Consider the following 22,028-nt stretch of genomic DNA (forward strand, 5'->3'; position numbering starts at 1 on the left):
TACTATTTTTAAAAATTATCATTAGAGTCTGCTAGGAACCAGTTCATTTTGGTAGACAGAGACACCAGCATTTATCCTGCCTTTTCTTACATAATTGATGAGAAATTTCTCTTTGTAAAAGAATTCCAGCTAATAAGTGAAAAAAGAATGATAGAATAGTGCTATTTTGCAACCTTTAGTTAACAGATTTAGAAATTAATCATCCATCAGAAAAGGAGAGACAACCAGATACTGATTGCCTCCTAATGGCTCATCATAAACTCACATATGAAATATATATGCTAAAAATTCAAACCTGCATCAATTGTTTGTTAATCTTCTCCCAAGGATATTTTTTTTCCATTGATTTTTAGAGGAAGAAAGGGAGGAAGGGAGGGAGGGGGAGAGAGAGAGAAACATCTATGTGAGAGAGACACATGGATTGGTTGTCTCCGATACAGGCCCCAACGGGGGCTGAGAATCAAACCTGCATCATTTTGATTCTCTAGCTCCAACTACTAATTTATAGAAGGTCAGAGAAACATATTAAATTATACCCCAGGAATGCAGTTAGCAAAAATAGACTGGGAAGCTCATAGGGCAATTGACATAGTTTCATCAACAAATACATTTCAAGGGAAATAAAAAGGTAAAGGAGGATTGCGATTGAGTTGACTAAAAGAAATTTAATTAGTTACAATGTGTGGATCTTACTTATATCTTAATTCAAATAAACTTAAAAATTCACAAAATAACTGGAAATTGGAGCACTAACTGGATATTTGATAAAATTAACACATCGTGCCCTGGCCAGGTATCTCAGTTAGTTAGGACATCCTCCAGATACGCCAAGGTTGTGGGTTCGATTTCTTGTCAGGGCACATACAAAAGTGAACAAATGAATGCATAGCATTGAACAACACATCAATGTTTCTCTCTCTCTCTCTCTCCTATTCCCCCTTCCTTCCTCCCTCCCTCCTTCCCCCTTCCCTTCTCTCTCTTCCTCCCTAAAATTAATTTTAAAAAAGATCACTTTAAAAAAAAGAAATTGTGGTTATTTAGGTTAATCGTTGTGTTTTATTATGTAATAATTCGTATCTTTTGTGAATATATACTGAAATATTTGTAGATAAAATGAATCCATTTGTTGGATTTGCTTCAGATTAAAATGGGAGGTAAGACTCGGCCGGGCGTGGCTCAGTGGTTAAGCGTCGACCTATGATCCAGGTGATCAGGGTTCGGTTCCCGGTCAGGGCACATGCCCGGGTTGCGGGCTGCAGCCAATCAGTGACTCTCTCATCATTGATGTTTCTGTCTCTCTCTCTCCCTCTCCTTTCCTCTCTCTGAAATCAATAAAGATATATTTAAAAAAATAAAATAAAATGGGAGGTAGGAAGTGGGTGGTAGGTGAAGCAAGTTTGGCCAATGAACCAGGATCATTGCTAAAGTTGAATGACTGGTACATGCAAGGCCATTATACTATTTTCTTGACTCTTAGTATGTTTGAAACTTTCATTATAAAAAGTTTAATTAAGTAGCCCTGGCCAGTCAGTTGGTTGGATCATGGCCTGTACACCAAAAGGTGGCGGGTTCTGTTCCCAGTCAGGGCACATACTCAGGTTGCGGGTTCAATCCCCAGATGGGACAAGTTCGGGAGGTAACCAATTGATGTTTCTCTCTCATATCCATGTCTCTGTGTGTGTGTCTGTCTCCCTCTCTCCCTCTCTCCCTCTCTCCCTCTCTCCCTCTCTCCCTCTCTCCCTCTCTCCCTCTCTCCCTCTCTCCCTGTCTCTGTCTCTAAAATCAGTAAACATATCCTTGGATGAGGATGAAATAAAAATAAAAATTAAAAATAAATAAAATGGAATGACTAACAAATTATTTTAGCATAAATTTTTCCAATATAGAAAAAAGATAAACTAATATACAGAATATATATTACATGATTTTAGTGAATTCAAAGTTAATTAAAGAGTTCATAAAACATCTTTAAGTAGGTACAAATGGAATGATGTACTTTTCCCAGCTATTTAGAAGAATTTTTTTACTATGAAGTAATGGAAAATAAGCCATAGAAATATTTAATAGTAGTGGAACTGTTTTGGAAGTTGTTAAACATTTTAAAAATTGGTATCTAGTGAAATATCGAAATATTAGACTATATAAATAGACATGAAGAACAGTAGTCAGTATCTGAAAGAAATCAAATAAGTTCCCTCAGGAGACAGAAAAAGGAAAGGAATAGGTTGTTTTGTAGAAATTAGGGGAGTGTTCACAGACCTTCCTTGCCACACACCTGATCCCACTTTAATTAAAATTCTGATTAGTTAGTGGAGAAGGGAATAGAAACTGACATTTACTGGGAAACTACCCTGTTGTAGGACATTCTACAGTAGACTGTGAGACAACTGTTATTTCTGGTTTTATAGGTGAAGAAATGAATGTTCTAAGAGGTTAAACAACTTGCAGTAAGCATCCCATGCCAAGTCTTTGTAACTGGCTGCTGAGAGTCTAAAAATTATTAACCAATAAAGGCAAATGTTGTTTTGTAGTTAATGATTTTTATTATTTAAGACAAAATGTTAGCAAACTTGTATAACAGAATTAAATTTTTTAGGGATGTGTGACTATAGTTGTCTGTACCATTTCCATGTTCTCTCAGAGGTCACGGAAAATTTTATTCACTTAAATTCACTACTAGAAAAAGAGATTCAAATTTAGGATATATTTTATTTTTCATTTAAGGGGAGATAAGAGATTCTTAGCTTAGTGTTGGTGGACGCTTTCTATTTATAATAACTTCATAAAAATGGAATGACTTATTTATGCTTATTGAAGCTTCCTGTCTTAAAATCTTTATTGTTAAGTATAAACAGGCAGGAAGTTTAGCAGCAGTAGTTATGCTTCAATTTGGTTTTGAAAGGATAAGTAAATCCCAATTGTATCATCGTAGAATCTTTGTTTTAATTTTTCTTTTGTTCTTTTACTTTAGTACTACAAAGTGATCATTTCTTGCACTTACTGCAAACTGATAATGTTCAAATAGGATCTACAGTCATGACTATGGTACAGAACATACTACAGATCAACAGGTGACTTGGTTTTACAAAATATTTTTAATTTTTTATTAGCAGCATTACCAATTTTATTCCAGTTTTGCTGAAATCAATTGCATATGGGTTGTATATGACATTTATTACCATTGTCTTTCAGCAAAAAATGAATGTAAAATACCTTAAAATACTGGAAATTTAATATTGAATTGGTATCTAATCTGAGAGCTTAAGATTTTGTAACAAATCTCACAGTGAAGAAAAATTACTGTCATTTCTGAAGAAAAATTTTGAGGTCACAATAAAAAGTGCGTAATCATATGTTTATTTAGCAAACTGCAAGCTCAGTATTGTGCCACGTGCTTTAGAAGGTCATAAATGAAATTAGCCAGTCAGAGAAAGACAAATACTATATGATCTCACTTATATGCAGAATCTAATGAACAAAATAAACTGACAAAATAGAAACAGAGGCATGGATACGTGGAACAGACTGACAGCTGTCAGAGGGGAGAGGGGTTAGGGGACTAGATGATAGAACGTGAAGGGATTAGACCAAAAAAATCAACATAGGCAATTTCCCCAAGATAAAATGGAAAAGCAGAACATACACAGTTGAAATAATTGATTTTTTTAAGTTCAATATGGATTTATTAAGTATTGCTATGTGCCCAGTATTTGTCTGTTATTGGGTTTACAAAACTGATTAATATATAAACCTTGTCTTCAAATAGCTTATAATATAGTGGAAGAGAGGGTATTAAGTTATGACCTTAAAGGTGTGCACCAGTGTTAAAGGAGCTCCTAACCCAAACTGAAGGGGAATGCTTCCTGGAGAAAGTAACACCTGAGATGAAACTTTTAAGATTGAGAAATTAGCCAGAGAGGAAGAAGAGAAAACATTATTTTTGGTAGAGGTAACAAAATAGGCAAATGCTTGGAGATAAGAAACAACATGCTGAGGGTGGAGAGTAGGTACAGTTCATTCTTGCTGGCATTTAAAGTTTGGTATGTGGTCCGGCCAGGTGTAGCTCAGCAGTTGAGCATCGACCTAGGATAGGATCCAGGCGATCGGGGTTCGATTCCCGGTCAGGGCATATGCCCGGGTTGCGGGCTCGATCAATGACTCTCTCATCATTGATGTTTCTGTCTCTCTCTCTCCCTCTCCTTTCCTCTCTCTGAAATCAATAAAGATATTTAAAAAAATAAAATAATAAAATAAAGTTCGGTATGTGGAGGTGGGTAGTAAGTTCTACAGAGACTTAAGTCATGAAGAGTTTATATGCTGTGTTAAGGAAGCTTAGTGTTATCCTATAGGAAATGGGGACCACTGAAAGATTTTTAAAGTGGATAAAATGATTGGATTATATTTCACTTGTGTCACTCTGGTCACTGTGGAGGAAAAATTTAAGGGGGAATAAGGCTCTAGACAAAGAGGCAGTTAAAGAAAGAAACCATAGTAATCCAAGTGAAAGTAATAACATTTTGGCCTTTGGCACTGGTACCACGGGAATGGATTTTTAAAACTAATGAATAAAAATCATCAGGACTTTACTTGTACATGGGATCAAGATGGAATAATAGAAATTGATTTACCCCACAACCTGAAAAAAAACAAACACCAAGCAAAACATGAAACAACAGTTTTCAAGAAACTGGACTTCAGTCAGTGAAAGGAAGTGAGCCCTGAATAAAAGGAAAAACAAGGTGAACCTAACAATTTCTCTAACTTATAGCACTGAGAGAATTTCTAGGCTGTGATGCAGGGAGAAGTATCCCAGCCAGAGTGAGCTGAAGAGATAGAGCTGAGAGTCTGGGGAAAACAAAATGGCTAGAGTTCACAAGACAGAATATCACAGAAAAGAGAGCCACAGTTACTCTAATTACCATTTCTGATATTCTTCATATTTTGTGTAAATCTTTCCTTCTGGCCGAAGGGCTTCCTTAACCATTTCTTGAAGTGTGGATCTGCTGGTGATTTCTGAAGAAATATTTTGCCTTTTATTTAAAACATTTCCGCTAAGTATAAAATTTTAGTTTGACAGTGTTTTCTTTCAGTATTTTTAAATTGTTGCTCAACTAACTTCTAGTTATAAAATAAGCCACAGGGATGTAATGTACAATATAGGGAATATGTCGATAACATATAATAACTTTGCAGAGTGACAGATGATTGTTAAACTGATCATGATGATCACATCGTAAGATACATGTGTCCAATCACTATGTTGTATACCTGAAACTAATATGATATTGTATGTCAACTATAATAAAAAAATTTTTTAAAGAAATAAAAATGTTGCTCAGCCATCATTTTGCTTGCTCTGTTTCTGACAAGATACCAATGGCGTATTTCACAGAACTAGAACAAATACTCCAAAAATTTATGTGGAACCACAAAATATCCCGAATAGCCACAGCAATCTTGAGAAAGAACAAAGCTGGAGGAATCACACTACCTGATATCAAACTATATTTCAAGGCCATAGTAATCAAAACAGCCTGGTACTGGCATAAGAACAGACATACAAGTCAACAGAGCAGAATAGAGAGCCCAGACATAAACCCATGCCTTTATTGTCAGTTAATATTTGACAAAGGCAAGAACATACAATGGGGTAAAGACAGTCTCTTTAATAAATGATGTTGGGAAAAATGGACAGATGCGTGCAAAAAAAGGAAACTAGACCATTTTCTTACACCAGACACAAGAATAAACTCAAAATGGACCAATGACTTAGATGTAAGATTTGAAACCATAAAAATCCTAGAAGAAAGCATAGGCAGTAAAATCTCGGACATTTCTCATAGCAGTATTTTTTCTGGTATCTCCCAGGGCAAGGGAAACAAAAGAAAAAAATAAACAAATGGGACTACTTCAAACTAAAAACTTTGCACAGCAAAGAAAACCATCAAAATGAAAAGACAACCCACTGAATGGGAGAACATATTTACTAATGATACATCTGATAAGGGGTTAATATCCAAAATTTGTAAAGGACTTAAACAGCTCAACACCAAAAGCAAACAATTAAAAAATGGGCAAAGGACCTGAATATTCACTTTTCCAAAGAGCACATACAGATGGCCAATAGACATATGAAAAGATGCTCAATGTCACTAATCATCAGAGAGATGCAAATTAAAACCACAATGAGTTATCACCTCACCTGTCAGAATGACTACCATCAATAAATCAACAAACAACAACTGTTGACGAGGATGTGGAGAAAAAGGAACGCTTTTGCACTGTTGGTGGGAATGGACATTGGTACAGCCACTGTGGAAAGCAGTTTGGAGTTATCTTAAAAAATTAAAAATGGAACTTATGACCCAGCAATGCCACTTCTGGAAATATATCCGAAGAAACCTGAAACACTTAATTTGAAAGAATATATGCACACCCCTATGCTCATTGAAGCATTATTTGCAATAGCCAAGATTTGGAAGCAGCCCAAGTGCTCATCAGTAGATGAGTGGATAAAAAACTATGGTACACTTACACAGTAGAATACTACTTGGCAGTAAAGAAGGAGATATTTTGCTCTAGCATGGGTGGACCTGGAGAGTATATGCTAGGTGAAATAAGCCAGTCAGAAAAAGACAAGTACCATACAATTTCACTTATATGTGGAATCTAAGAAAATAAACTAAACCGAAGCAGACTCATAGATACGGAAAACAGAGTGACAGCTGTCAGAGGGGAGGGGGTTGGAGGGCTGAGTGAAAAAGGTGAAGGGATTAAGAAAAAGAAAAAAAAAACCTCATAGATACAGACAACAGTATGGTGATTACCAGAAGGAAAGGGGGATAGGGGAGGTAGAGGAAGGTAAAGGTGGGATAAATGGTGAGTGAAGGAGATTTGACTTGGGGTGATGAATACACAATACAATATACAGATGAGGTATTATAGAATTGTACATGTGAAACCTATGATTTTATTAACCAATGTCTCCTCAATAAATTCAATTTAAAAAAAGAAAATTTCTCAGTCAATTAGTAATAGAAGGTACTACTTCCTCAGCCTGATGAAGGACATCTAGGATACTTAATGGTCATCTTGAAGTTCATCTAGGATACCTACAGCTAGGATACTTAATGGTAAATTACTAAATGCTTTCCCTGTAAGATCATGAACAAGACAAGGATGCCCACTCTGATCATTTCTAAACGTTGTACTGGAGTTTCTAGCCAGTACAGTCAAGCAAGAAAAAGAAAAGTTATCCATATACACAGGAATAGTCAAAACTTTCTGTATTTGGAGATGGCAGTTATCCATGTAGAAAATCTAATGTAATGTACAAAGGAGCCATTAAAACTAATTAAGTGAATATAGCAAGGGTAGTAGGATACAAAATCAGTATAAAAGTATAAATTAAAATTTTATATCCATCAATTAATACTCAAATTGAAATTTCAGAATATTGCTATTTATAATAGCATAAAAACATGAAATGTGTAGGATTAAATCTGATAAAAGATGTGAAATCCCTATTCACTTACAACTATAGGACATTGCTGAAAGGAAATAAAGAATGTGGAAATGAAAAGATTTACTGTGTTGATCAGTGGTGCAATATTGTTAAAATTTTAATTCTCTCCAAATGGATACACAGCAGGTCTTTGAATAGCATCATTTTGTTTATCGTTGTTTCATTATAACATTGATGAGATGCCATAGGAACTTAATTCTTGTTTATATCAATTAGCCTATGGTAATATTGGTTACACATCTTTTTGCTTAAAGTAACAGATCCTGTCGACAACATTAATTGAAGACTTACTGTATTCCTTAAACACAGTCCCAATCAAAATCCCATTTTTGCAGAAATTCACAAGCCAATCTTTACAATCCACATAAAAGTCAAAGGACCTAAAATATAAAATATTCTAACCAACTTTGAAAATAAAGTACAAAGTTGGGGAACTAACACTACCTAACTTTAAGACTTTTTAAATAAAGCAAATATAATTAAGACAATGAGGTGTTGGTACAAAGATATACAAATGTATCATTGGAACAGTAGAATCCAGAAATGGAATCACACATATGTGAACAATTGATTTTCAAAAGCAGTATAGAGGTCCTTCAGTGAGGAAAGCATAGTCTTTTTAAGAGTGATGGAACAATTTGCTCTCAATATGTAAAGAAAAGAATTTTGATCTATACCTCTTACCATATACAAAAATTAATTCAAAATGGATAATAGATCTAAATATAAAACTTAAACTATAAAACTACTTGAATGAAACTAGTAGAAAACTATTATGACCTTGGGTTGCACAAAATTTCTTAGATATGACACCAAAAGTAAAATTTATAAAAGAAGAAATCAATTAGATTTCAAAATTTTAGTATGCTCTTCAATAGACATTGTTTAACAAAATAAAAAAGACAAGATAGAGACTGGCAAAAAATATATACAAAGCTTTTATCTTAAGTACTTGTATCCAGAATGTATAAAGAGATCTCAAATTTTAATAATAAAAACAGTTTGAAAATGGACAAAAGATCTGAACAGATACTTCATGAAAGAAGATATACATATATGGCAAATAGCACATGAAAAGATGGTCAGCAACATTAGTAATGAGGAAGATACTACTACACACTTGTTAAACGGCTAAAATAGTGATTGACCCAAGTGTTAAAGATATGGAAGAACTCATTCACTGCTTGTGGGAGTAGTAAAATATGCAATCACTGGAAAATAGTATGTCAGTTTTTAAACAAGCAAACATAAACATCTATATACCTATCCATTCCACTGCTAGGTATTTATTTGCCCACGAAAAATGAAAGCATATGTCCGTACAAAGACTTGTACCAAATGTTCAAAGCAGCTTTATCTGTAATAGCCAAAGACTAGAAATGACCCAAATGTCCATTCCAGGTGAATAAGCTGGTGTAGCCATACAATAGATTACTACTCAACAATAAAAAAAGGAACTTTTATACAAGTGATAAAACAGATGATTATCAAACTAATTGTGTTCAGGGAAAGAAGCCAGCCCAAAAAAGTACATACTGTATGTTTTCATTTGCATAAAATCCTAGAAAATGTAAACTAATTTTTAGTGACAAATAGTAGATCAGTGGTTACACACCCCTAGAAAATCACATACTCCTCAATGAGGTGAATGTAAAGATAGCCAGTAACCCCTTTTGACTATTTCTAAGTTTTAGATAATTTTTATGACATCTGCAAGATAAGGTTGTTAGTGTAATAAAGGAAATACCAATGGATAGATAAAGTTCCTTCTGCATTAAGTGATAATTGAATTCCTGTAGTATTTTTGTCTTCATGTCTAAAGATACGGTGCCAGGGAGGGCAAGGAGAGAAGGACTACAGTGGAGCACAGGGAAACTTTGGGGGGTGATGGGTCTGATATATTCATTATCTTGATTATGGTGGTAAAACAAGTCAAAATTTATCAAATCGAGCACCTTAAATATGTGCAATTTGTTTTATATCAATTAAACTTTAATGAAGTTGTTAAAAAATTAGATAGTGGTATAACTAAAACAAAGAATATATAAGGAGCTGGTTTGGGGAGACTGATGACGAATTCAGCATGAGTTATGTGGAACAAAGATAGATAGATTCATCAGACAGTGAAATAAGAGTCCCTGCAAAGACTTGTACACAAAGTTGTTTTTTAATTTTCAAGATGTTTATATTCTATTAATTTTTTATTTGAATAAAAAATTGCTGTTTATTCCTCGAGTTTATAAAAGTCAGAGAAAATACTACATACTAATAAAGCCATGTCTTCTTCTTTTAGCTATCATTATATTTAAATACTGTGTTTCTAAGTACAAGATTCCAGCATCATGTTATAATAACTAGCATAGATTCAATTATTTTTAACTCATTCAGACTTTTCCATTTAGTGGCATTTTATGTAGTCAAGGTGGCAAACTTGTTTTTCAGGGATGTTTTATTGTATTCCTGTTTTTTCAATTACAGTTTACATTCAATATTATTCTCTATTAGTTTCAGATATATAGCATAGTGGTTAGACAATCATGTACTTTCCAGAGTGATCCACGCGATATTTCAGGTACCCACCTGGCCCCATACATAGTTATGATATTATTGACTATATTTCCTATTCTGTACTTTACGTCCCATGACTATTTTTTTTAATTTATCTGTATTGTTGAAAGTTATTACAGATGTCCCTCTTTTTCCCCTCATTGTTCCCCTTCACCTGTTTCCCTTCCCACCATAAGCCTTTACCCCACTCTTGTCTGTCCATGGGTTATACACATATGCATATAAGTTCTTTGGCTAATCTCTTCCTACCCTCCCTTTCCTTCTGAAATTCATCACCTGTAACTATTTTGTAACTGCCAATTTGTATTTCTTAATCCCGTCACCTTTTTCTCCCAGTCCCCCAAACCCCCTCCCCTCTATCAACCATCAGTCTGTTCTCTTTATCTATGAATCTGTTTCAATTTTGTTTATTTTGTTCTTTAGGTTCCACATATAAGCCAAATCATGTGATATTTGTGTTTCTCTGACTTATTTCACTTAGCATAACACCCTCTAGGTCTATTCTTGCTGTCACAAAAGATAAGATTTCATTCTTTTATATGGCTGAGTAGTATTCCATTGTGTACACAAATGTTTATAGCAGCTTTATTTGTAATGGCCGAAGACAAGATGATTCAAATGTCCATTGACAGGTGAATAGATAAACTGTGACCTCCTGGAAGAGATCTGGACTAGAGTTATAAATTTATGAGTAATCAGCCTACAAATGACAGTTAAAACCATGAGAAGATGAGCTCAGTGGGAAATATGAATAAAGTGAGAAAGGAAATTGGCTGAAATGAAGTCCTGGGAAATAACCTTTATAATGGGGAAAGGGAGCCAATGAAGAAGACTGAGAAAGAATGGTCAGAAATCTCTGGGTGGAGGGTAGAGGGGGAACCAGAAGAACATTGTATCACAGAAGTTGAACAGATAGAGACTACTAGTAGGAACCTTTTCCTACAGCACAAAAGTCATTTATATTGTTAAATAAGAATCTTTTGCTCTCAGATAAGCACCACTGCCATTATTTTCTACAAGGAAACCTCTACTTTTAAGAATTGCAAAATTCCCTAATCAATGGTAAGTAGATAGTCAAACAAAGGTGCACACACCGAGAAAACCGAATACTCCTTGGTTGAGTAAAGGACCCCAGTAATCCCTTTTGATTATTTCTAAGTTTCAGATAATTTTTCATGGTATCTGTACTGCAAGATAAGGTTATTATTGTGATGAAGGAAATACCAAAAGAGAGATAATGTTCCTTCTATATTAAGTACTTGATAATTGAATTCCTATAACATTTTTGTCTTCATACATCTTTAAGCAGTGAACCATATACTACTGTCTTGTGCTTCTTATTGTTGCCTTGAAGCTTTTGAATAATCTTTAATGTTTTGCACATTTATCTTTACTCCATAATTTGATTGTAGGTTTTTCTGAGGAGGAGGCCTTTTGCTACTTTGTATTCCGTATTTTACCTAGCATGGTGCCTTACAGTATGTATTCAATAAATATTGATTTATTGTGCTGCATTCTTGGAACTAAGCTATACTTTTTTTAAAAATGGTTACCTTTTTGGCTCACGCCACAGTCAGGCATCCAGTTGCTGAACATTTTATGTTTAATTTGTTTTGATATCTATGTATCAATTAGTAATGGTACTTTTTATTTTGTTCTATTAGTGGTGATTTACTCAGAATAGAAGCAAAAACCCTGCATTCAATTTTAGATGAAGTTATTTTCAAGCTTTTATCAACTCCTAGTCCAGTCCTAAGAAGTACTGCTACAAAGCTCCTACTGTTGATGGCAGAATCCCATCAGGAAATTTTGATTTTACTAAGACTAAGTGCCTGCTACAAAGGTAGTACATATATTCTTTCTTTTCTTGAGATTCAAAAAAATAACACTTTTATTGATGGTTTATTGAAAACAGTTCCTATGTTTTGAAAAAGTCAGTAACTGAAATGTGCAAATAAAACCCTATCATAACAGATAATCAATTCAGGAAAAAGTCCTTATACGTGTAATCAAGCTATCTGCATGTCACAACAGACGGCATATGGTACATTGTTGACGAGTTTACAATGAATATTTACTCCTCTCGAAAAAAGGTTGTATATTGAATATACCATATAGTGTTATAAAATTGTGACCAAAAAGATTGGTCACCTTACCAAGATTAACTTTACTGGAGAAAATAGAGCTGTGCCTGAGAGGTTGGCAGTCCTTTTGATCTTTACATCAATTAATAATTACTCTTTAACTCCCTCATTGTCTTTCCTCAAAAACAAAACATCTCCCTTATTTCTATATTAAATGTATATGTGAATAAGAAGTCAGAAAATTTAAGGTGGAAAGGGCTCAGTGTATTACCGTTCCCATATAATAGCTTCCATTTAATTGAACATTTACTGTGTGTCAGATAATATTCTACATACTGTACATGCATTAAATATTTGATCCTCATAACAACCCTATGAGATATTTACTCTTATCCTTATTTTATAGCAGTGGGAACAGAGACACAGAAAAATTAGGTAATTTATAAAGACCACATTTTTTTTTTTCCAGTTGCCAAAGTTATGTGTTAGTTTTGTTTTATTTCTTTGCTAGCCAGAGCCATGAATTCATTACAGTATATTTTTGTATTCAACATGGTGAGGAAGTGGGTTCTAGTTTGTTAAAAATACTTATTTATACAGGGTTATATTTGGAAATTTTAAAAGATTATAATACAATGTGACACATTTAATACCAAAATTATTACAATGGCCTTTTATAATTCTTGATGACACTTTAGTAACTTGCTTTAGACCAGTCATTACTGTGAACATTGTAATTATTTTGTTCTAAGGATAGAGAGAGAAAATGGCAGTAATAAAACCCTTTATAATTCTTGATGGCACTTTAGTACTTGCCTTGCACCAGTCATCACTGTGAACGTTGTTATTCTTTTGTTAAAGGGCTAGAGAGGGAGAGAAAGTACCAGTAATAAAACCCTCTAGTAGATATTATGCCAAATGTACATTTTTAAAAATCTAAATAGATTTCTTCCATAGAAATGTGAATGTTACAATAGAGTTCATTATAAAGGAATTTCACCTTAACAATCCTCCTCCCTTTCTTTTCGCAATAGTAGAACTTAATCAATTTCTTCAATTTATTTTACAATTATTAATACTGCTGAGAACAGTCTTAAAAGAGAGTATAAATCATGGAAAGATCCATATAGTGGTTTCCCTATTTGTACACTCCAAAGCCATTGTAGCTTACTTATTTACATTGAATACATATAATATATAATCTCAACATATCTTGAAAATTGTACTTACTTTGTACCTCATACTACTACTCTGTTTTATTTTGGGATGAATACGCGGCATTATAGTGTTATAGCATTTCTGTAATATTTGCTTAGGAAACTATTGATTTGCCCCAAGTTATTTATATTACTGTATATTTTATTTAATAATAACTTTAATTAATAATGACAAATAACCTGCTTAAGTGTTTTCACTGGGTAGGTATTACTTAGTATGTATTCATTATCTTTTTTTAAATGTTTCAATCTAAGGTATTTATGTTCAAACAGAAAATAAATTATGCATCTCTACTCTTAGACTTACCACAATGATTCCACTCCCCCTTTTTTAATTAAAGACATTGATTAGATAAATTTTGCATCAGATCGCACAAGAACTCTTAGGACACAGAGCACATAAGAACTCTTAGGACAGAGGAGTATCCTAAAGACCTCAATCTGAAAGTCTTTGAGAGAAGGAAAAAGAAAAATGTGATTAATCCTATTGTGTTCATTTGTTTCTAAATTAGCATTTTTAACCTCAAATTAATACTGATTAGATAACAAAATATTTTATTATTAATAGCTGTATCTTTGTTACTCCATTTCAGGACTCAGAAGTCTACTAAATAAACAAAAGCCTGGGACAGAGTTTCGTCATGAATTTAGACAGCTCATTAGCCTGTTAAGCCCTAAGGTCTATCAGGAAGTAGAAGAGCAGGTATTAAATTATAAAAATAATATGCATGATATTTGCTAACATTTCACTAAATATTTTAGTTTCAAAATATTGGAGTGATAGCCTTTTAAATTTTTTATTTGCTCTCTCCCCCTTTTTTGAGTTAATCCCCCCTAAGATCCAGAGCAGTCATAGTTTGATGGGTAAAGGGGTTACTTATGGATTAAATTTTTAACACCAGAGCCTTTTTTTTTCTTTTTTAGCCTGTACAGAGTTCTTTATACCTTGAATCTTTAAATAAGTGAGGCCAGGCATAAGATGTCAAGCAAAGATGTTAAATAAGCAGAACTATGAAATACTTATAAAGGGACTGAGAAGTAAGATTAATTGGAGAATTTGAAGCTTATCAGATTATATCTTGAATACATTATAGGTATTGCCTAAGTGAGCCTAACATACCTCGTCTGGGAGGTCAGGTTTAATATTCTTAGGCCTTCCCTGTCATGGGCCTATGAAAGTGTTGTCTCCTGCTCAATTTATTAGAGATGGGATTAATATTTCCCCAGGCCTGATAATTTAAGAGATAAACTTTTTAAAAAGTCTTTCTTAGAGATGTCTCTAAATTAATTCTGGCATTTAATTTCAGAAACTACATCAAGCAGCATGCTTGATTCAAGCTTATTGGAAGGGTTTTCAAACTAGAAGGAGATTAAAGAAGCTTCCGTCTGCTGTGATTACTTTGCAGAGGAATTTCAGGTAAAAAATTTTGGTGAGAGGAATGATGACCTAAGAAGGCTAGGTATATCTTATTAGAGCACAATTGAGTGAAAACAGAAATTTTGTTTTTTTGTATGTGTTGTTTATTTATTTCAATTTTCTTATCTGTTTCTTTTATCCTTACTTTCATTGTTCTATACATTTCTCAGTACCAGCACTCCAGTAACCAGATGTTCTTTCAAAGTAAAGGCCATAAAGTAAGAAAAGAATCTAATATAACAAATACACACTCTTATTCACTTAATAAGATGTTTTTCTGGGTCAAAAACAGAGGGAGCCAGTTATAATCAATTACCTTTTTAAGCTCTTAACATAAAAAATTGCCATAATTGCTTATATGTAATTATGATAAAAACACGTATATGTATTTAAGTATGTTAACCTAATCTCCCTCAGTAAGTAAGGCATGGATAGATATGGTTATCGAGATATGACATAGTTTGTCATTTATCTGTATTTCAAGTGGACTAAAAATGAAATACTAAAGACATGGTCCAGGTTTTGATATGACTAACCCATCCAGATTCTTAGAGGCAATGAAGAGAACACACACACAAATGACTTAGCTCCCAGGTCATCTATGATAAAGTTGAGCCTTCTCAGAGGTTACATCTGAGGCAGCCTAACTTAAAGCTAAATTTTAGTTTACTAAAGTGAAACTTGCATGTTCTAGAAGTTAATTTAAAAACAACAACAACTGAAACTGTTCTTTTAATAACTGCAGCTGCATTTCTCAGTTTTAAAAATATTTTAAAATAGTGAACTAAAATTCCTCTTTAAGTTAGACTGCATGACAAACAGATTCTTTATCATAAATGACTTTTTCATAAGATGACCTAAGAGCTAACGTGTGTGAGCACATGCACACACAGCTTTTCATTGCCTGTAAGAATCTAGATGGGTTAGTGGCAGTTATTGAAGCCACTCTGGCTAACTATGTCCCTTAGCAGACATTCTTTTTATTGATGAAAGTTTCCTTCACAGAAGACTTAAAGATAGGATATTAATATTATTGGGCATGAGTTTTGTTGGTAAAAAAAAAAAAGCATTAATTCTTTAAACATATTTCAAGTGCCAAATATATGTCAGAGGCTATGCTGGATATTGGGAGAGCTAAACGGACTTGAGTTTGAATCCCCCCTCAGCAAATTATGGGCTGAATGACCTTAGACAAATTGCCCTACCTCTCTCAGCCTGAAATTTCCCATCTCTAAACTGGGGATAATTGTCTATGTACTATATATGATTAATATAAAGTGTTTTTTTGTATAGTACCTGACACTTAGAAAATGGTAGGAAAATGCAGATGGCACATTTTTTGCCCTTAAAGATTTGCAAATCTAGTTAGTTAAATAGTCTTCATGAGAGGAAAGTATAATCCATTTCAGCATTGCTCGAAGTTTATTGTCTATCCTAAAAACGCCTTTAAAATTTTATTTATTTATTTATTTATTTTTAAAATATATCTTTATTGATTTCAGAGAGAGGGAGGGAGAGGGAGAGAAAGGGATAGAAACATCGATGAGAGAGTCATTGATCGGCTGTGAGCCTGCAACCCGGGCATGTGCCCTGACCAGGAATCGAATCCTGATCGCCTGGATCCTAGGTCGAAGCTCAACCGCTGAGCCACGCCCGGCTGGGCCTCCTTTAAAATTTTAAAAAGGATTTCTTTGTTCACATAAATTAGGGAAATGATGAATGCTTTGAGAGTCACAATGTATATTCTGTTCAGGAGCTGAGATGTTCTTAGCATAGCCTTGCCTTCTGTGGAGTACTTATTACTTACGGATTCTATCTGCTATTATTCTCAGCTATTATCCTCTTACATTTAAATGTGCCCCATACATGAATTCAGACCTTTAATGTTTAGTCTGACAATAGTTGCCAAATTTGCCAGATTACTTTCTCTTGCATTATTAAATCTTTATTTAAAAGTATCCCAGGATTACATATTTTGTCCACCTAAAAGGATGTCTATGGAATCTAATTCATATTACACTATTTTAAAATAGAAATTCCATTGCTTTATGTAACCAAACCAGATTGGTTATAAATATTTTCATTAAAAGCTTTTAAACCAAAATTATTTAAATCTCACATTATATAATGAATTTGTTTCCAGCATCTTGGGTTTGAAGTTTTAAGACTGGCTGCAGTATAGTTTTACCCTTCCGGTTCTATTTTAATTTTTAATTTCAAGTTTGCTTCAGGCTTCAGTAGCATTCCTCCTTTATTAGTTGCAACAGTTTATGCAAATTTTTCTTGCTTCCTTTACAGCTGGGCTTTCTGCAAAGGTTATTTCTGTCTCTTTGTGGTTAGGTCATTATTTCATATTAATTCTCCCCTTTTTTGTTTTTTTGGGGGGAGGGACTGCCCACCACTCACAATTATGGGCCCAGATTCATCAAAGCTACTTTAGATTTAGCAAGAGACACTTTTTCATAGTCACCCTTGCTAAAGTACTTTCTTGCAGGGTTTTTTTTTACTTACTGATTTTTTGAGAGAAACATCAGTTCGTTCTTCCACTTATTCATGTATTCATTGGTTGATTCTTGTATGTGCCCTGACCAGGGGTTGAACCCGCAACCTTGGTGTATCAGGACAATGCTGCAGCCAATTGAACTACCTGGCCAGGGCTGTTTCTTGTTTATTTAGTCATTTCTCATGGTCAGAAACTTTATTTTCTGTTAAGCACTCTTTTCCTCAGCATTGTTTTCTGTAGCAGCTAATAGCTGCTCCAGTTATCTTCATGAAACCTCACAATTTACCTACTTTTATTATGGGTCAGCTGATATTTATGTGTTTTGATTATATGTCTTTCACTTTGTAGGAGAAGAAAACAATTTTTTCCTCTACCCATCTTAGGTTCATTGGCTGGGGCCCTGAAAATTAGACTAACAGAAAAAAAACAGAAGAAAAAAAACAGATTAACAAGAGAAAACAGTTTATTTACTCATGCAGTGCATATCACACAGAATAAACCTCACGTGATGAATGACTCAAAGGTGTGGTTAGAGCTTGGGCTTATATAGATTTTAACAAAGTAATAAGTTTAGAGAGAAATGATGGGTACAAAAAAAGGGGTTTTAGGCTTCCAGGGCCAGCAGACTGTCAGAAGGTAAATATATTGGGGAAATTAATGGAAGATGGGGGTTATTTGTGGACATCCATCTTCTTCATGGCCATAAAACTTTCTTGGGATGGGGGGATTTATGGTACTCGTTTCTCAGACCTTTTTGCTTTTAGTTTGATAAGGGAAGCTCCGAGAAGTCTTCTTTTTGCATTTGTTGATTCCTGTTTGCCTCCAATTCAAAATAATCTTTATACCAAAGTGGCATATTCTGCTACTTTTTATTTTTTTAATTGTTGACTGTATTACAGATGTTCCCCATTTTATCCCCCTTTGCCCACCTCCACCCAACCCACCCACCCCCGGCCTTCACCACACTGTTGTCTGTGTTCATGGGCTATGCATATATGTTCTTTGGTTAATCTCTTCACTTTGTTTTATTCAGTCCCCCCGCACCCCACTCCCCTCTAACATGATCTGCTACTTTTTAACTACCCCTTGAAACTGAGCTCCTTAATGGCAGAATTGTTTCTCTTCTCTGTTAGGACAGTAGTACCAAGCAGGCAGCAATTACTCAGAAAAATGTTTGTTGAGTCAATGAACAGGATACATCAACGACTTTCCTCATTAATTCATATGGTACTCCGCAGGTTCATACGTATTATTTCACAACAAGGGAATTCCTGAAGAATTTCTGATGTCTTGTCAGGAGATAGTTTGGTCAACTCCCTCTTTTATGTTAAAGATTCATATTAGTTAAATGTAAATCAAGGAATATACTTACATAAATTAATTTGAGAATATGATATTCGATCACTTATTTCCTTTTCAGAAGTGCAATATAAATGCCAGATGGTCATATGCCTACTAAACCAGTTAAATTAATACTTTAATTTTTGAGTGATGAATGATTATAGACAGTCTTATCCACTGGAATGTTACTAAGCGGGGGAAACATTCAAAATCCTATAGCCTGGCCTATGTGGCTCAGCAGTTGAGCATTGACCTGTGATCCAGAAGATCGAGGTTTGATTCCCAGTCGGGGACGTGCAGGAGGCAGCTAATCAATAACTCTCTTATCATTGATGTTTCTCTCTCTCTCTCCCTCTCCCTTCCTGTCTCTGAAATCAATAAAATATATATATTTTTAAATCCTATAAATGCCTTTAAACATGAAATTAAAGCATATGAATCCAGAAACACATATTTACAGTCTATAGTCATCATTTCAATTACCAAACCTCACTTTTCTACTGTCTTGTTGGTTTATCTTACTTCCACCTGCATGCTTCTTAGTCTTTCAGTTTTGCCATATTTCATAGCCTATATGCCTAAGCTGTTTATTGAACTCAGTTTTTTTGACATATAAATATTTTAGTGATGCAGTTCCAATGATTACTATGTTTAGTATATTAAAGATAATGGTATTGCATACTAGATGTTATAATCTATGATCACTTCGGCTAGAAACAAATGTTTTTTTGTTTTGATGTTCATCAAATTGAAAGGAGATGCTATTTAGGGCCTGTTCTCTTTTACCCTCTAGAAGTAGGTAAAGGGTGAAACATCCTTATCTACGTGCTGTACAACCCAGAAGTTTTGGAGGCAGGTTCCATGGGTGAGACATGTTTCCATCAGCTACTGGGAAGGGAGGGAAAGGTTCTTACTTTGTCTATCATGAGAAGTAAGAGACACTTAGAAACTATTCAACTCACCCTACAACCACTCTAAAACACCTTCTCTTTTGGCACCGACATACTTGAGGTCTTTTCTACTTTTGATAAGGATAAGAAAGACATTTTGTTTTTAATTTTTATTAAATTCATTGGAGTGACATTGGTTAATACAGTTGTATAGGTTTCAAGTGTACAATTCTCTATATATTGTTTGTTCATCACCCAAGCTCAAGTCTCCTTTCATCACCATTTATCCCCCCCTTTACTCTCTTCTGCCTTCCCCCATCCCCTTTCCCTCTGATACACAGTACTGTTTTCTGTATCTGTGAGTTTTTGTTTGCTTTTTTCGGTTTATTTTGCTTAATTCTCTCACCTTTTCCACCCAGTCCCCAACTACCCTTCCCTCTGACAGCTGTATGTTCTCTGTATCTATGAGCCTGTTTCTATTTTGTTTGTTAGTTTGTTCATTAGATTCCACAAATAAGTGAAATCATATAGTACTTGTCTTTCTCTGACTCTTTTATTTCATGTAGTATATACTCTTCAGGTCCAGCCATGCTATAGCAAAAGTAAGATTCTTTTTTACGGCCAAGTAGTATTCCAATGTATAAATGTACTACAGCTTTTTTGTTCACTCATCTACTCATGGGCACTTGGGCTGGCTCCAAATCTTAGGCTATTGTAAATAATGCTTCAATGAACATAGGGGTGCATATATTTTTTCAAGTTAGTGTTTTGGGTTCCTTCAGATATATTCCTAGAAGCGGAATTGCTGGGTAATAAGGCAGTTCTATTTTTAACTTTTTGAGTTAACTCCATACTGCTTTCCACAGTGGCTGCACCAATCTGCATTCCCACCAAGAAATCTATCTGGTCTCGTGTGTTATTTAAGACCACTGTTTTCTTGTTGTTTTTTGTCTGGAAAATCTATCCATTGTTGTCAGTGGGGTGTTAAAATCCCCTACTATTGACTGCCAATCTCTCCCTTTATGTCCATCAAGATTTGCTTTATATATTTAGATGCTTCTATATTGGGTGCATATATGTTTACAAAGGTTATATTCTCTTTTTGGATTGATCCCTTTAGTATTATTTAATTTCCTCTTTCTCTATTTTATGGTCTTTGTTCTGAAGTCTGTTTTATCTGATACAAGTGTTGCTTCCCCAGTTTTTCTTTTGTTTCCATTTGCACGAAATATCTATTTCCATCTCTTTATTTTCAGTCTTTGAGTGCCTTTTGTTCTGACATAGGTATCTTGTAAACAGCATATGTATGGGTCTTATTTTCTTATCCATTCAGCTACCCTATGTCTTTTTTTTTATTTTTATAAAATATATCTTTATTGATTTCAGAGAGAGGAAAGGAGAGGGAGAGAGAGAGATAGAAACATCAATGATGAGAGAGTCATTGATCGAGCCTGCAACCCAGGCATGTGCCCTGACTGGGAATCAAACCCTGATCACCTGGATCTTAGGTCGACGCTTAACTGCTGAGCCACCCACTGCTGGGCTACCCTATGTCTTTTGATTGGAGAATTTAATCTGTTTATATTTAAAGTGATTATTGATAAGTACTTATTTATTGTTATTTTATTCTTTACAACTGTGTTCCTCTGTTGTTGTTTTTTCTTCCTTTTCTTCTTAAAAAAGGCCTTTTAACATTTTTTATAATATTGGTTTGGTGGTAATGAACTCCTTTAGCTTATTTTGTTTGGGAAGCTCTTTATTTTGCCTTGAATTTTAAATGATAGCCTTGCTGGATAGAGTAATCTTGATTGTAGGTCTTTGCTTTTTATAACTTTGAATATTTCATTCCAATCCCTTCTGGCCTGGAGTGTTTCTGTTGAGAAATCAGCTGACAGTCTTATGGGAACTACCTTATAGTAGCTTTTCTCTTGCTGCTTTTTAAAAAATATTTCTGTATTGATTTCAGAGAGAGGAAGGGGGAGAGAGAGAGAGAAATATCAATGATGAGAGATTCATTGATAGGCTGCCTCCTGCATACCCCATATTGGGGATTGAGCCTGCAACCCAGGCATGTGCCCTAACTGGGAATCGAACTGTGATTTCCTGGATCATAGCTCAGTGTTCAGCCACTGAGCCACATTGGCTGGGCTCTCTTGCTGCTTTTAAGATTCTCTGTCTTTAACCTTTGCCATTTTAATTATGATGTATTTTGGTGTGGGCCTCTGTGTTCATCTTCATTGGGAGTCTCTGTGCTTCCTAGATAGGTGTGTCTTTTTCTTTCACCAGGTATGGGAAGATTTTAGCCATTTTTTCCTTCAAACAGGTTCTCGACCCCCTGCTCTCTCTCTTGTCCTTCTGGTATTCATATGATGCATATGTTGTTATGTTTGATGTTGTCCCAGAGGTCCCTTAGACTTTTGTGTTTTAAAATTCTTTTTTTTTTTTTACTGCTCTGCTTGTGTGTTTTCTGTCCCCTAAATTGC

General features: G+C 34.5%; 1 protein-coding gene across 2 annotated transcripts in view; it reads left to right on the forward strand.

The window, feature by feature from the left end:
* IQCB1 (IQ motif containing B1) overlaps window positions 1-22,028 on the forward strand; it is a 49,985-nt gene that overhangs the window by 13,781 nt on the left and 14,176 nt on the right. Inside the window, exons 7-10 of one of the 2 annotated variants that reach the window (XM_081139100.1) lie at window positions 2,972-3,071; window positions 11,758-11,936; window positions 13,988-14,097; window positions 14,702-14,811. In XM_081139100.1, coding sequence (XP_080995226.1) covers window positions 2,972-3,071; window positions 11,758-11,936; window positions 13,988-14,097; window positions 14,702-14,811 — 499 coding nt within the window. The remainder of the gene's footprint in view (window positions 1-2,971; window positions 3,072-11,757; window positions 11,937-13,987; window positions 14,098-14,701; window positions 14,812-22,028) is intronic. The other variant, XM_081139101.1, reaches the window with a different exon arrangement.

Source organism: Miniopterus schreibersii (genome assembly GCF_964146895.1).
Source record: "Miniopterus schreibersii genome assembly, chromosome: 5".
Taxonomy (NCBI): Eukaryota; Metazoa; Chordata; class Mammalia; order Chiroptera; family Miniopteridae; genus Miniopterus; species Miniopterus schreibersii.